The 16,401-nt window shown below is 48.7% G+C and overlaps 1 protein-coding gene across 4 annotated transcripts in view; it reads left to right on the plus strand.

Moving 5' to 3' along the window:
- TBC1D19 (TBC1 domain family member 19) overlaps positions 1-16,401 on the plus strand; it is a 503,848-nt gene that overhangs the window by 448,750 nt on the left and 38,697 nt on the right. For all 4 annotated transcript variants that reach the window (XM_063922181.1, XM_063922190.1, XM_063922171.1 and 1 more), the window contains 3 exons: positions 4,398-4,507; positions 10,707-10,798; positions 12,896-13,011. In XM_063922181.1, the coding sequence (XP_063778251.1) occupies positions 4,398-4,507; positions 10,707-10,798; positions 12,896-13,011 (318 nt within the window). The remainder of the gene's footprint in view (positions 1-4,397; positions 4,508-10,706; positions 10,799-12,895; positions 13,012-16,401) is intronic.

Raw genomic sequence — 16,401 nt, forward strand, 5'->3', positions numbered from 1 at the left:
ATGTAACCGCAAAAACATTATCACCGCAATTGGCGAAAATATGTTGCGTAGTGCGAGGCCAAACAGGAGTGTCTATGGGCCTGAAATTGGGGTCCATTAAGGTTCAGATTTCGGCCCTGTCAATTTTCTTCCAAAAAAGAACTAGCTTCAGTCCCTGAAGTTTAGACGTTTGTAAAAGGGGTACTGCATATACAGCCTCCTTTTGTGCCTCCAGTGGCAATTTGGGATCTCAATGTAGTTTGGGTTCCAAAAGTCACATTGGTTTGAACCACTTAAATCTGTGGAGTTAAAATATCTCACATGGAAAGTGGTCATGCTGTTGGCCCTGGCCTGGGCCAGGCGCGTGTCAGAATTGGCGGCTTTATCCTGTAAAAGCCCTTATCTGATTTTCCATTCGGACAGGGCGGAATTGAGGACTCGTCCTCAGTTTCTCCCTAAGGTGGTTCCAGCGTTTTCACCTGAACCAACCTATTGTGGTGCCTGCGGCTACTAGGGACTTGGAGGTATCCAAGTTGCTGGATGTTGTCAGGGCCCTGAAAATATTTCCAGGACGGCTGGAGTCAGGAAATCTGACTCGCTGTTTATCCTGTATGCACCCAACAAGCTGGGTGCTCCTGCTTCTAAGCAGACTATTGCTCGTTGGATTTGTAGTACAATTCAGCTTGCACATTCTGTGGCAGGCCTGCCACAGCTAAAATCTGTAAAAGCCCGTTCCACAAGGAAAGTGGGCTCATCTTGGGCGGCTGCCCGAGGGGTCTCGGCTTTACAACTTTGCCGAGCAGCTACTTGGTCAGGGGCAAACACGTTTGCTAAATTCTACAAAATTGATACCCTGGCTGAGGAGGACCTGGAGTTCTCTCATTCGGTGCTGCAGAGTCATCCGCACTCTCCCGCCCGTTTGGGAGCTTTGGTATAATCCCCATGGTCCTTACGGAGTCCCCAGCATCCACTTAGGACGTTAGAGAAAATAAGAATTTACTTACCGATAATTCTATTCTCATAGTCCGTAGTGGATGCTGGGCGCCCATCCCAAGTGCGGATTGTCTGCAATACTTGTACATAGTTATTGTTACAAAAATCGGGTTATTATTGTTGGGAGCCATCTTTTCAGAGGCTCCTCTGTTATCATACTGTTAACTGGGTTCAGATCACAAGTTATACGGTGTGATTGGTGTGGCTGGTATGAGTCTTACCCGGGATTCAAAATCCTTCCTTATTGTGTACGCTCGTCCGGGCACAGTATCCTAACTGAGGCTTGGAGGAGGGTCATAGGGGGAGGAGCCAGTGCACACCAGTTAGTCCTAAAGCTTTCTTTAGATGTGCCCAGTCTCCTGCGGAGCCGCTATTCCCCATGGTCCTTACGGAGTCCCCAGCATCCACTACGGACTATGAGAAATAGAATTATCGGTAAGTAAATTCTTATTTTTTCATTGTTCTGGTGATCGGAGTGTGATTGACAGGAAGTGGGTGTTTCTGTGCGGAAACTGGCCGTTTTATGGGAGTGTGCGGAAAAACGCAGGCGTTTCAGGGAAAAATGCGGGAGTGGCTGGAGAAACGGGGGAGTGTCTGGGCGAACGCTGGGTGTGTTTGTGACGTCAAACCAGGAACGAAACTGACTGAACTGATCGCAGTGTAGGAGTAAGTCTCGAGCTACTCAGAAACTGCTAAGAAATTTCTATTCGCAATTCTGCTAATCTTTCGTTCGCAATTCTGCTAAGCTAAGATACACTCCCAGAGGGCGGCGGCTTAGCGTGTGCAATGCTGCTAAAAGCAACTAGCGAGCGAACAACTCGGAATGAGGGCCCATGATCACATTACTATCCGCAATTATCTTCAGTTTTTATCAACTTTTAATTGTCCCTTACAAATTAAACACAAATAAGCTCTCAGTGCTTGCAAGTACAGGTATTTTGGAATTCTTCCACTGAAAGCTGAATGGTCACCAGCAAAACCAAGGTATGCAGGGTGGGGATGTAGCCACCACCCCTCTGGCATTCTGCAGCTGGAATCCTGGCGTCAGGATGCTAACCGCCGGGACCCAGAGCACCGGTAATGCCTACCTAACCCGCAGGGTGGACCGATTATTCAAGGCAGCACTCCGTTACATCATATGGCAATAACATTTGCACAGCACAGTGTAACTACCCTGACCCGTGATCTAATGGCATATATGTCATTGTTGGAATTTGTGTCATGATCACCCTAATGTACAATACTTTACAAGTCAAGGCCAATCATAACAGGTATAATAACCATACTATTTATAGCAATATGGATGACTGATGTGAATCATCCTGAATGTAGTACATAGCATTCCCTTCTCCTATGCAATTGCACATGCTGACTGTGTTTCTAGGAACAATAAATCCATCCAAACTTCTCAGAAAATAATAATGGATTTGACGAGATCGCATGTAACATGTAGCTGCAGTGGAAATTTACTTTTCATGTATTACCACTTTGCAGTTTGATTATACGTTTCAGCTGTAGAAAGACAGTTCCATTTTGACAATACAGAGTAAATGTAACCTGGCCATGCATATGAGCAGGGGTTGGCTGGCAACGTTTGGCCTGTATTTCTATTTCTTTAAAAAGAGAATATGGTGACACAAAACTTAATTTGCATTACAAACCCACAGTGATCCTTACCATGTAACTGCTGAACAGCATTTTCTGTGGAAAAGCCGCTGTTAGTGCCACAAGGCTCCCCAGTCATGAGCAGGGCAGCATGAAGCAAGACATACAGGAATTCACAATAGGGCCTTCAGCCAGGAAAAAGTCCTCACAGTATAGGACTGTCCTCCAAAATCAGGACTGTGCCAGTGGGCAGACTGTGCTGGTGTCGCTTACCTATTATTGCAATGAAGTCTCTGAGTACTGACAGGTAGCTGCTAGATCCAAGTGGGCTAAAGGATCTCTGACACAAGGGGGAAGAGCAAGGCCGGTGGGATAGCACTTTGACAGGTGTAGAGGTGATGAAGCGGTGGGGTGCTCAATGGCATGGGTCAGGTGCTGGGGGCCCTATTCTCTGGCGGTGCAGTAGACTCTAGCATTGTGCCAGAGACTACTGCACATGCCCAGGTCTCTGAGAACATGGTGCCCAAACCACGTTCTCGGGGACCTCTTTATTGCGCATGTGCGAATCATTTGCTGCCATTTTCTGAGTGATGTTTGCTGCTTTACAGCCAGTGCCGGGCCGATGGAGAGGCGAGTATAATTATATGGGTGTGTGGTGTGTGTGTCCCTGGACCCCGGGGCCTGTGTGCATCGCACACCTTGCACCCATTATAGATACACCAGTGGTCAGGTGGGTGCTTCATTTACAATATGGTCATTGGTTCTGGAGCATGGGCCAGCTATAAGGGAGCTCAGGAGTGGGCAGTAAACAGATGGTTCTGTAAACATTTTTTGGCAAGTGTAGACTTCCCTTTGCGTCAATCTCTATGTCCTTTTCAGTGTTTACTGTTTAGTAAAATACAAGAATAGAGTTCTGTAGAACTTCTTGCTTTGTACATGGGCCCTCATTCCGAGTTGATTGCTCGTTAGCTGCTTTTAGCAGCAGTGCACACACTAGGCCGCCGCCCTCTGGGAGTGTATCTTAGCTTAGCAGAAGTGCGAACGAAAGGTTAGCAGAACTGCTCTAAAAAAATTTCATGCAGTTTCTGAGCAGCTCAAAACCTACTCCTACCTTGCAATCACTTCAGTCAGTTTAGTTCCTGCTTTGACGTCACAAACACGCCCTGCGTTCGGCCAGCCACTCCCCCGTTTCCCCAGGCACGCCTGCGTTTTTACCTGTCACGCCTGCGTTTTTAGCACACTCCCTGAAAACGGCCAGTTACCACCCAGAAACACCCACTTCCTGTCAATCACTCACCGATCAACACAGCGACAGAAAAGCGTCGCTCGGCCTTGTGTAAAACTGCATAGTTTTGTGTGAAAATACTTTGCGCGTGCGTACTGCGGCCCGTACGCATGCGCTGGAATGCCGCTTTTTCAACTAATCGCCACGCTGCGACCGAAAGCAGCTAGCGATCAACTCGGAATGAGGGCCATGGTACAGTACACTATATGGCAAGGAAGCTGTAAGATGCCTTAATAGATGACCAAACAAAGCTGTATAAACCAAGGACAAAGTACAAGGTTTTACCTATACTTTAGCTCGCATGGTTTTTCAACTCCTATGTGTACTGTACAAGCCCTAAATGTACACATTGCACATGTATTTGCTAATGCTAAATAGAATATTCCCATCACTAAAATGTTTTAAATTCCGTCCATTGTATGTAGTAGAATTATACAAATGGTTTCCTTAGAACTGAACTAAAGCTTTATCTTAGAAATGAGTAATCTTTAATGTTAGCATTTCCCTAAAACCATGTTAATTGCTGTGATTTCAGTTGCCCCCTTATGCTTCTTGTATCACGAGCCCTCCAAATTGTATCAGATGTTCCGTGAGATGTACGTGCGCTTTTTCTTCAGGCTCCATTCAATCTCTTCCCATATATCGGTAAGTTAGCAGGAAGAGACCTCATGGGGGCGTGTATGAAGCTGCGCTAGCTCCGGCATCTGAGGTCCTGCGGCCGTGCTGCGTTACCACAGGACTGCTCAGAACTGTTATAATCAACAGATCCGGGACGGACACTGCGTCATTGTATGCAGCCGCTGGGATTTGCAAAGCCACCAGTGGGCATCTCAATACTAGTCCAGGCGGCTGCGACATTTGTATATTTAGTGCAGCCATAGCATACAAGTTTACAGCTGCAAATACATTTATTTATTTACAGTTTCTTATATAGCGCAGCATATTCTGTTGCGCTTTACAACTGGACATTTCTGAATCAGGCCCTGAGTTCCACAGTGGTGTAAGCCCCCAAATAGCTATAAGGGGGGTTGTTATATTGAGGAGATGTTTCCAGAGTTGTCCCCCTCTTTAATGTGGACAATAGTAAACATATTTTCTCTGACGTCCTAGTGGATGCTGGGCCTTCCGTAAGGACCATGGGGGGAATAGCGGCTCCGCAGGAGACTGGGCACAAAAAAGTAAAAGCTTTAGACTAGCTGGTGTGCACTGGCTCCTCCCCCTATGACCCTCCTCCAAGCCTCAGTTAGATTTTTGTGCCCGAACGAGAAGGGTGCATGCTAGGTGGCTCTCCTGAGCTGCTTAGAAGTAAAAGTTTAAATAGGTTTTTTATTTTCAGTGAGTCCTGCTGGCAACAGGCTCACTGCATCGTGGGACTAAGGGGAGAAGAAGCGAACTCACCTGCGTGCAGAGTGGATTGAGCTTCTTGGCTACTGGACATTAGCTCCAGAGGGACGATCACAGGTTCAGCCTGGATGGGTCCCGGAGCCGCGCCGCTGGCCCCCTTACAGAGCCAGAAGAGCGAAGAGGTCCGGAGAAATCGGCGGCAGAAGACGTTCCTGTCTTCAGATAAGGTAGCGCACAGCACTGCAGCTGTGCGCCATTGCTCTCAGCACACTTCACACTACGGTCACTGAGGGTGCAGGGCGCTGGGGGGGAGCGCCCTGAGACGCAATAAAACATGTTTAAACCTTATATGGCTAAAGAAATACATCACATATAGCTCCTGGGCTATATGGATGCATTTCACCCCTGCCAGTTTTCCTAAAAAAAGCGGGAGAAAAGGCCGCCGTGAAGGTGGCGGAGCCTATCTCCTCAGCACACAAGCGCCATTTTCCCTCACAGTTCCGCTGGAAGGAAGGCTCCCAGACTCTCCCCTGCAGTCCTGCTACAGAATCAGGGTAAAACAAGAGAGGGGGGGCACTATTGGCAGCTAATATAAAACAGCAGCTATAAAGGGAGTAACACTTACATAAGGTTATCCCTGTATATATATAGCGCTCTGGTGTGTGCTGGCAAACTCTCCCTCTGTCTCCCCAAAGGGCTCGTGGGGTCCTGTCCTCTTTCAGAGCATTCCCTGTGTGTGTGCTGGGTGTCGGTACGATTGTGTCGACATGTATGAGGAGGAAAATGATGTGGAAGCAGAGCAATTGCCTGTGTTAGTGATGTCACCCCCTAGGGAGTCGACACCTGACTGGATGGTCGTATTTAAAGAATTACGTGACAGTGTCAGCACTTTGCAAAAAACTGTTGACGACATGAGACAGCCGGCAAATCAATTAGTGCCTGTTCAGGCGTCTCAGACACCGTCGGGGGCGCTAAAACGCCCGTTACCTCAGATGGTCGACACAGACCCAGACACGGATACTGAATCCAGTGTCGACGGTGAGGAGACAAACGTAATGTCCAGTAGGGCCACACGTTATATGATCACGGCAATGAAGGAGGCATTGAATATTTCTGACACTACAAGTACCACAAAAAAGGGTATTATGTGGGGGGTGAAAAAACTGCCAGTAGTTTTTCCTGAATCAGATGAATTAAATGAGGTGTGTGATAAAGCGTGGTTTTCCCCCGATAAAAAAATGCTGATTTCTAATAAATTATTGGCACTATACCCTTTCCCGCCAGAGGTTAGGGCGCGTTGGGAAACACCCCCTAGGGTAGATAAGGCGCTCACACGCTTATCAAAACAAGTGACGTTACCGTCTCCCGATACGGCCGCCCTTAAGGAACCAGCTGATAGAAGGCTGGAAAATATCCTAAAAGGTATATACACACATACTGGTGTTATACTGCGACCAGCAATCGCCTCAGCCTGGATGTGCAGTGCTGGAGTGGCTTGGTCGGATTCCCTGACTGAAAATATTGATACCCTGGATAGGGACAGTATATTATTAACTATAGAGCATTTAAAGGATGCATTACTATATATGCGAGATGCACAGAGGGATATTTGCACCCTGGCATCTAGAGTGAGTGCGATGTCCATTTCTGCCAGAAGAGCGTTATGGACGCGACAGTGGTCAGGTGATGCGGATTCCAAACGACATATGGAAGTATTGCCGTATAAAGGGGAGGAGTTATTTGGGGTCGGTCTATCGGACCTGGTGGCCACAGCAACGGCTGGAAAATCCACCTTTTTACCCCAGGTCACCTCTCAGCAGAAAAAGACACCGTCTTTTCAAACTCAGTCCTTTCGTTCCCATAAGGGCAAGCGGGCAAAAGGCCACTCATTTCTGCCCCGGGGCAGAGGAAGGGGAAAAAGACTGCACCAGGCAGCCTCTTCCCAGGAGCAGAAGCCCTCCCCCGCTTCTGCCAAGTCTTCAGCATGACGCTGGGGCCTTACAAGCGGACTCAGGCACGGTGGGGGGCCGTCTCAAGAATTTCAGCGCGCGGGGTACAAATTGGAATTCGAGACGTCTCCCCCTCGCCGGTTCCTGAAGTCTGCTCTACCAACGTCTCCCTCCGACAGGGAGGCGGTAGTGGAAGCTATTCACAAGCTGTATTCCCAGCAGGTGATAATCAAGGTACCCCTCCTACAACAGGGAAAGGGGTATTATTCCACGCTGTTTGTGGTACCGAAGCCGGACGGCTCGGTGAGACCAATTTTAAATCTAAAATCCTTGAACACTTACATAAAAAGGTTCAAATTCAAGATGGAGTCACTCAGAGCAGTGATAGCGAACCTGGAAGAAGGGGACTATATGGTGTCTCTGGACATCAAAGATGCTTATCTCCATGTCCCAATCTACCCTTCTCACCAAGGGTACCTCAGGTTTGTGGTACAAAACTGTCATTATCAGTTTCAGACGCTGCCGTTTGGATTGTCCACGGCACCACGGGTCTTTACCAAGGTAATGGCCGAAATGATGATTCTTCTTCGAAGAAAAGGCGTCTTAATTATCCCTTACTTGGACGATCTCCTGATAAGGGCAAGGTCCAGGGAACAGTTAGAGGTCGGAGTAGCACTATCTCAGGTAGTGCTACGTCAGCACGGGTGGATCCTAAATATCCCAAAATCACAGCTGATTCCAACAACTCGTCTACTGTTCCTGGGGATGATTCTGGACACAGTCCAGAAAAAGGTGTTTCTCCCGGAGGAGAAGGCCAGGGAGTTATCCGAGCTAGTCAGGAAACTCCTAAAACCAGGCCAAGTGTCAGTGCATCAATGCACGAGAGTCATGGAAAAAATGGTGGCTTCTTACGAAGCGATTCCATTCGGAAGATTCCATGCAAGAACTTTTCAGTGGGATCTGCTGGACAAATGGTCCGGATCGCATCTTCAGATGCATCAGCGGATAACCCTATCTCCAAGGACAAGGGTGTCTCTCCTGTGGTGGTTACAGAGTGCTCATCTTCTAGAGGGCCGCAGATTCGGCATTCAGGATTGGATGCTGGTGACCACCGATGCCAGCCTGAGAGGCTGGGGAGCAGTCACACAGGGAAGAAATTTCCAGGGCTTGTGGTCAAGCATGGAAACGTCTCTTCACATAAATATCCTGGAACTAAGGGCCATTTACAATGCCCTAAGTCAAGCAAGGCCTCTGCTTCAGGGTCAGTCGGTATTGATCCAATCGGACAACATCACGGCAGTCGCCCACGTCAACAGACAGGGCGGCACAAGAAGCAGGAGGGCAATGGCAGAAGCTGCAAGGATTCTTCGCTGGGCGGAAAATCATGTGGTGGCACTGTCAGCAGTGTTCATTCCGGGAGTGGACAACTGGGAAGCAGACTTCCTCAGCAGACACGACCTCCACCCGGGGGAGTGGGGACTTCACCCAGAAGTCTTTCAAGTGATTGTAAACCGTTGGGAAAAACCAAAGGTGGACATGATGGCGTCCCGTCTCAACAAAAAACTGGACAGATATTGCGCCAGGTCAAGGGACCCTCAGGCAATAGCGGTGGACGCTCTGGTAACACCGTGGGTGTACCAGTCGGTGTATGTGTTCCCTCCTCTGCCTCTCATTCCAAAAGTACTGAGAATCATAAGAAGGAGAGGAGTGAAGACTATACTCGTGGCTCCGGATTGGCCAAGAAGAACTTGGTACCCGGAACTGCAAGAGATGCTCACGGAGGACCCGTGGCCTCTACCTCTAAGAAAGGACCTGCTCCAGCAGGGTCCTTGTCTGTTCCAAGACTTACCGCGGCTGCGTTTGACGGCATGGCGGTTGAACGCCGGATCCTGATGGAAAAAGGCATTCCAGATGAAGTCATCCCTACCCTGATCAAAGCCAGGAAGGATGTAACTGCGAAACATTATCACCGCATTTGGCGAAAATATGTTTCCTGGTGTGAGGCTAAGAAGGCCCCCACAGAGGAATTTCAACTGGGTCGTTTCCTGCATTTCCTGCAAGCAGGACTGTCTATGGGCCTAAAATTAGGATCCATTAAGGTTCAAATTTCGGCCCTGTCGATCTTCTTCCAGAAAGAACTGGCTTCATTGCCTGAAGTTCAGACGTTTGTCAAGGGGGTACTGCATATACAACCTCCTTTTGTGCCACCAGTGGCACCTTGGGATCTCAATGTAGTTTTAGGGTTCCTAAAATCACATTGGTTTGAACCACTCACCACTGTGGAATTAAAATATCTCACATGGAAGGTGGTCATGCTGTTAGCTCTGGCGTCAGCCAGGCGTGTCTCAGAAATGGCGGCTTTGTCATATAAAAGCCCTTACCTAATTTTTCATTCAGACAGGGCAGAATTGAGGACTCGTCCTCAATTTCTCCCTAAGGTGGTTTCAGCGTTTCACATAAACCAACCTATTGTGGTGCCTGCGGCTACTAGGGACTTGGAGGACTCCAAGTTGTTGGACGTAGTCAGGGCCCTGAAAATATATGTTTCCAGGACGGCTGGAGTCAGAAAATCTGACTCGCTGTTTATCCTGTATGCACCCAACAAGCTGGGTGCTCCTGCTTCTAAGCAGACGATTGCTCGTTGGATTTGTAGTACAATTCAGCTTGCACATTCTGTGGCAGGACTGCCACAGCCAAAATCTGTTAAAGCCCATTCCACAAGAAAAGTGGGCTCATCTTGGGCGGCTGCCCGAGGGGTCTCGGCTTTACAACTTTGCCGAGCAGCTACTTGGTCAGGGGCAAACACGTTTGCAAAATTTTACAAATTCGATACCCTGGCTGAGGAGGACCTGGAGTTCTCTCATTCGGTGCTGCAGAGTCATCCGCACTCTCCCGCCCGTTTGGGAGCTTTGGTATAATCCCCATGGTCCTTACGGAAGTCCCAGCATCCACTAGGACGTCAGAGAAAATAAGAATTTACTTACCGATAATTCTATTTCTCATAGTCCGTAGTGGATGCTGGGCGCCCATCCCAAGTGCGGATTGTCTGCAATACTTGTATATAGTTATTGTTACAAAAAAATCGGTTTGTTTATTGTTGTGAGCCATCTTTTCAGAGGCTCCTACGTTTATCATACTGTTAACTGGGTTCAGATCACAGGTTGTACAGTGTGATTGGTGTGGCTGGTATGAGTCTTACCCGGGATTCAAAATCCTTCCTTATTATGTACGCTCGTCCGGGCACAGTATCCTAACTGAGGCTTGGAGGAGGGTCATAGGGGGAGGAGCCAGTGCACACCAGCTAGTCTAAAGCTTTTACTTTTTTGTGCCCAGTCTCCTGCGGAGCCGCTATTCCCCCCATGGTCCTTACGGAAGGCCCAGCATCCACTACGGACTATGAGAAATAGAATTATCGGTAAGTAAATTCTTATTTTAAGTTTTCTTTTGGGTGTTGTGTTCTATGATGTGATCTGTCCGTGTTTCTATTGCACATGATTGTGCAGACAGTATACAGTAATAATAGTCTTGTTCTGTCACTTATGTCTCTGTAGGGAATAATGTCACTGTGTCTGCTGTTTGAGACTCTCCTTCAGACACACCATCCACAGCTCTTCTATCATCTCCGGGAGATCGGGGCACAACCGTATGTCATGTTTCCTTTCTTTCCATATTTTCCATATGATTTGGGTCATCTATAGTGTGAGTTTCACAGCATAACATTGAATTCCTTGCAATCCAACATTCTGCCCCCCTTTGGAACTTGGATAAAAATAATTGTTACTCAGGGAAATGTATGGGAGGTTTGCAGAGCATGTGAGCTGTGCTTTGTGAGAGAAATGACTGGCCGTAACCATGTAAAATGAATGACTCAGCAGCATCTGTAGGCAGAGGCAGCACTCACTTGCATATACTGCACAGGGGCTGATTCTGAGTCACATGGATTTCTCTTCTTGGATGCATGTGGCGAGTGATTGCATTAAGCGCCTGGGCTGAAACAAGGACGCCCATGACATCCTATTCTGATTCGGCTGCAAATTGGGCGGATCTGGCTTTCCATAAAGTAGAGTTTTTAGGGCAGGCAGTGGCAAAGTGATCGCACAGGACTATCCTGACTTATGGGTGTGTATCTAATGAGAGTGCCATGGGCGTGTGTCTTATGGGAGTGTCATGGTCGTTTCATGTGTGTGTGTCTTATGGGAGTGTCATGGGCGTTCAATGGCGTGTCTCTTGTTGGGGTATCATGGGTGTGTGCCCTATGGGAGTGTGCCTTATGGGTGTGTCATGTGCTTGTGTCTTATGGGAGTGTCATGGGCATTTCATGGGTGTGTGTCTTATGGGAGTGTCATGGGCGTGTGTCTTATCTGAGTGTGCTTTATGGGTGTGTCATGGGCGTTTCATGGGCGTGTCGTATGGGAGTGTCATGGGCGTGTGTCTTATCTGAGTGTGCCTTAAGGGTGTGTCATGGGCGTGTGCCTTATGGGAGTGTCATGGGCAGTGGGGCAGATGTTTTAAGCCTGTAGAAGTAATAAAGCAATGATAAGTGCAAGTTATAACGCCCCAGCCAATCAGCTCCAATATGTAAATTGACAGTTAGGAGCTGATTAGCTGGCGCTATATCACCTTCCACTTATTACTGCTTTATCACTTCTCCAGGCTTAATACATCTGCCCCAGTGTGTCTTATGGGAGTGTCAGGGAGGTGCATCTTATGGGTATGTGTCTTATGGGCGTGTCATGGAAGTGTGTCTTATGGGCGTGTCATGGACATGTATCTATAGCTCCTTGTGATTCTGAGTTGTACGTACAGGGAGGTGAAGCCTGTTACTAACAGATCTCCTGATTTTCCAGCTGCGGGCAGAACATTAGTGGGCAGTGCAGTTTTCCACATGCATACACGGGATCCCCCACATTAGTTGAATCTCATTAACATAAAGTAGTAAATCAGGCTTTCGCAGCTGCCCACAGCTACAGTCACTTTGCGTGCTACTCAGAATCAGCCTGCAGTGTTGTTTTAAAATGGATATTTCCTCATGATCATCAGCAAAACAAAACTTCTGCCTGTGACGTGACCCAGGTAGGGGTCTCTGTGACGTGACCCAGGTAAGGGTCTCTGTGACGTGGCCCAGGCTGGGGTCACTGTGATGTGGCCCAGCCAGGGGTCTTTGTGACGTGACCCAGGCAGGGTCCTCTGTGACATGGACCAGGCAGGGGCCTCTGTAAGGTGGGCCAGGTAGGGGTCTCTGTGACGTGGCCCAGGCAGGGGCTCTGTGACGTAGGCCAGGCAGGGGTCTTTGTGACGTGGCCCAGGCAGGGTCCTCTGTGACGTGGCCCAGGCAGGGTCCTCTGTGACATGGCCCAGGCAGGGTCCTCTGTGACATGGCCCAGGCAGGGGCCTCTGTAAGGTGGGCCAGGCAGGGTCCTCTGTGGCGTGGCCCAGGCAGGGTCCTCTGTGACGTGGACCAGGCAGGGGTCTTTGTGACGTGGCCCAGGCAGGGTCCTCTGTGACGTGGCCCAGGCAGGGTCCTCTGTGACATGGCCCAGGCAGGGTCCTCTGTGACGTGGACCAGGCAGGGGTCTTTGTGACGTGGCCCAGGCAGGGTCCTCTGTGATGTGGGCCAGGCAGGTATTTTGCAACATACAGTATTTGTTACATTTTATCAAAGAACATATTAAATAAATCCAGAATTGGTGAAACGTGTTTAATGATTTTTTTAAATTTATTTTTGTTCCCTGTTATTCAGTTTGCGCATATCATTTAAGTGGATGGTTCGTGCTTTTTCTGGCTATCTGGCTACTGACCAGCTCCTGTTATTATGGGACAGAATCATCGGCTACAACTCTTTGGAGATTCTGGCTGGTAAGATGAACTGTAACATATCGTACACGCATGTGCAAGGTCCTAAACTGCGTTCTCTGCAGAACTGGAGGGGGCCTGAAACAGGGTGTCAATGCTGCGTTTTGTCTGTGTTCCATTTAAGGGGCGTGATCCAGACATCACACGCGGTGCGGTGACATCACACGCAGCCACTGCGGCCAAAAACATGGTGGGTAGCCATCTGCTTTCGCAGCTAGGCAGAGGGGGCTACTTGAAACATGCGAAAGCATCGACACCGTGCAATGCTTTCGCATGTGTGCAGAATGTTGGCAGGACACGGCATGCAGGACGGACTTGCCCTGTGCTGGGCGCCCCCCGCATGTCAAAGAATTTGATCGCAAATGTGCATTTTTACGCACATCTGAATTACCCGCCAAGTCTCTCACTTGATCCACCTCACGACAATGCACAAAATCTGAGGAGTGTTTCTCATATTTAAACCCACTGCAGCCCCCACCCCTTTGGAGGTATTTTAATTTTTAACCCTCCCAAAGCCAGAATGGAGTGAGTGTAAGATTACACTCTGGGGTCCCAGGGTCACTCAAGCAGGGGTAGATGCTCTTATCGCTATTGCTGTTTGAAGCTTGGAGATCTGGTATTGTAAAGGGGGGTACTCACGGAGCGATATTCTAAGCAATCTGACTAGATGTGTGTACCCCCTACAGCGATAGCGATGCGCAGCCCCGCGCATTGCTATCGCTGGTGCTAGATTGGCCTGCATGCAGGCCAATCTAGCGGGTCGCTCACTTCACCCGCTGGGTGAAATGAGCGCTCCCCCTGCACGCTCAGCACAGATCACGCTGTGCTGAGCGGCGGGAGAGATGTGTGCTGAGCGGTTCACATCTTTCCCGCATCGGCCCGTCTATATGGGCCTTAAGTAGCCTGGACTAGTTTTTACAGCATGCTACAGGAAGATCAGTTCACATTTTTCTGGCCATAGTGTCTCTGAGGGGTTCTCCAAGCAAACTCTTTTCCCCTACATCAAAGGAGACGTGACACCTCTGGGATGTATTGTAAACAAGATGTGTCCAAGCAAAGTAATTAAGTTTCAACCAGTTGGCAGCCTACTACATTTTCCACAATACAATATAGTTACATAGTTGGTGAGGCTGAAAAAAGACAAGATGTCCATCAAGTTCAACCTGTATTTGAAATTATAAATCACTTAGATACTGTAGCCTTGGATATTTCTATCAGTTAGGAATTTATCTAATCCATTTTTTCTCTAACGTCCTAAGTGGATGCTGGGGACTCCGTAAGGACCATGGGGAATAGCGGCTCCGCAGGAGACTGGGCACATCTAAAGAAAGCTTTAGGACTATCTGGTGTGCACTGGCTCCTCCCCCTATGACCCTCCTCCAAGCCTCAGTTAGATCTCTGTGCCCGAACGAGAAGGGTGCACACTAGGGGCTCTCCTGAGCTTCTTAGTGAAAGTTTTAGTTTAGGTTTTTTATTTTCAGTGAGACCTGCTGGCAACAGGCTCACTGCATCGAGGGACTAAGGGGAGAAGAAGCGAACTCACCTGCGTGCAGAGTGGATTGGGCTTCTTAGGCTACTGGACATTAGCTCCAGAGGGACGATCACAGGCCCAGCTTGGATGGGTCCCAGAGCCGCGCCGCCGGCCCCCTTACAGAGCCAGAAGGCAGAAGAGGTCCGGAAAATCGGCGGCAGAAGACGTCCTGTCTTCAACAAGGTAGCGCACAGCACTGCAGCTGTGCGCCATTGCTCTCAGCACACTTCACACTCCGGTCACTGAGGGTGCAGGGCGCTGGGGGGGGGGCGCCCTGAGACGCAATAAAAACACCTTGGATGGCAAAAAATGCATCACATATAGCTCCTGGGCTATATGGATGCATTTAACCCCTGCCAGAATCCATAAAAAAGCAGGAGAAAAGTCCGCGAAAAAGGGGCGGAGCCTATCTCCTCAGCACACTGGCGCCATTTTCCCTCACAGCTCCGTTGGAGGGAAGCTCCCTGGCTCTCCCCTGCAGTCACTACACTACAGAAAGGGTTAAAAAAGAGAGGGGGGCACTAATTAGGCGCAGTATTAACTATACAGCAGCTATAAGGGGAAAAACACTTATATAAGGTTATCCCTGTATATATATAGCGCTCTGGTGTGTGCTGGCAAACTCTCCCTCTGTCTCCCCAAAGGGCTAGTGGGGTCCTGTCCTCTATCAGAGCATTCCCTGTGTGTGTGCTGTATGTCGGTACTTTTGTGTCGACATGTATGAGGAGAAAAATTATGTGGAGACGGAGCAGATTGCCTGTAATAGTGATGTCACCCCCTAGGGGGTCGACACCTGAGTGGATGAACTGTTGGAAATTACGTGACAGTGTCAGCTCTGTATAAAAGACAGTGGTTGACATGAGACAGCCGGCTACTCAGCTTGTGCCTGTCCAGACGTCTCATAGGCCGTCAGGGGCTCTAAAGCGCCCGTTACCTCAGATGGCAGATATAGACGCCGACACAGATACTGACTCCAGTGTCGACGGTGAAGAGACAAATGTGACTTCCAGTAGGGCCACACGTTACATGATTGAGACAATGGAAAATGTTTTATACATTTCTGATAATACGAGTACCACCAAAAAGGGGTATTATGTTCGGTGAGGAAAAACTACCTGTAGTTTTCCTGAATCTGAGAAATTAAATGAGGTGTGTGATGATGCGTGGGTTTCCCCCGATAACAACTGATAATTTCTATAATGTTATTGGCATTATATCCTTTCCCGCCAGAGGTTAGGGTGCGTTGGGAAACACCCCCTAGGGTGGATAAAGCGCTCACACGCTTGTAAGGGCTCTACCCTCTCCTGAGATGGCCGCCCTTAAGGATCCTGCTGATAGAAAGCAGGAGGGTATCCTAAAATGTATTTACACACATACTGGTGTTATACTGCGACCAGCAATCGCCTCAGCCTGGATGTGCAGTGCTGGGTTGGCGTGGTCGGATTCCCTGACTGAAAATATTGATACCCTAGATAGGGACAGTATATTTTTGCCTATAGAGCATTTAAAAGATGCATTTCTATACATGCGTGATGCACAGCGGAATATTTGCCGACTGGCATCAAGTCTAAGTGCGTTGTCCATTTCTACCAGTAGAGGGTTATGGACACGTCAGTGGTCAGGTGATGCGTATTCCAAACGGCATTTGGAAGTATTGCCTTATTAAGGGGAGGAGTTATTTGGGGTCGCTCTTTCAGACCTGGTGGCCACGGCAACAGCTGGCTAATCCACGTTTGTACCCCAGGTCGCCTCTCAACATAAGAAGACGCCGTATTATCAGGCGCAGTCTTTTCATGGACAAGCGGGCAAAAGGTTCCTCATTTCTGCCCCGTGACAGAGGGAGAGGAAAAAGGCTGCAGAAA

Source organism: Pseudophryne corroboree, chromosome 1 (assembly GCF_028390025.1).
Source record: "Pseudophryne corroboree isolate aPseCor3 chromosome 1, aPseCor3.hap2, whole genome shotgun sequence".
Classification (NCBI taxonomy): domain Eukaryota; kingdom Metazoa; phylum Chordata; class Amphibia; order Anura; family Myobatrachidae; genus Pseudophryne; species Pseudophryne corroboree.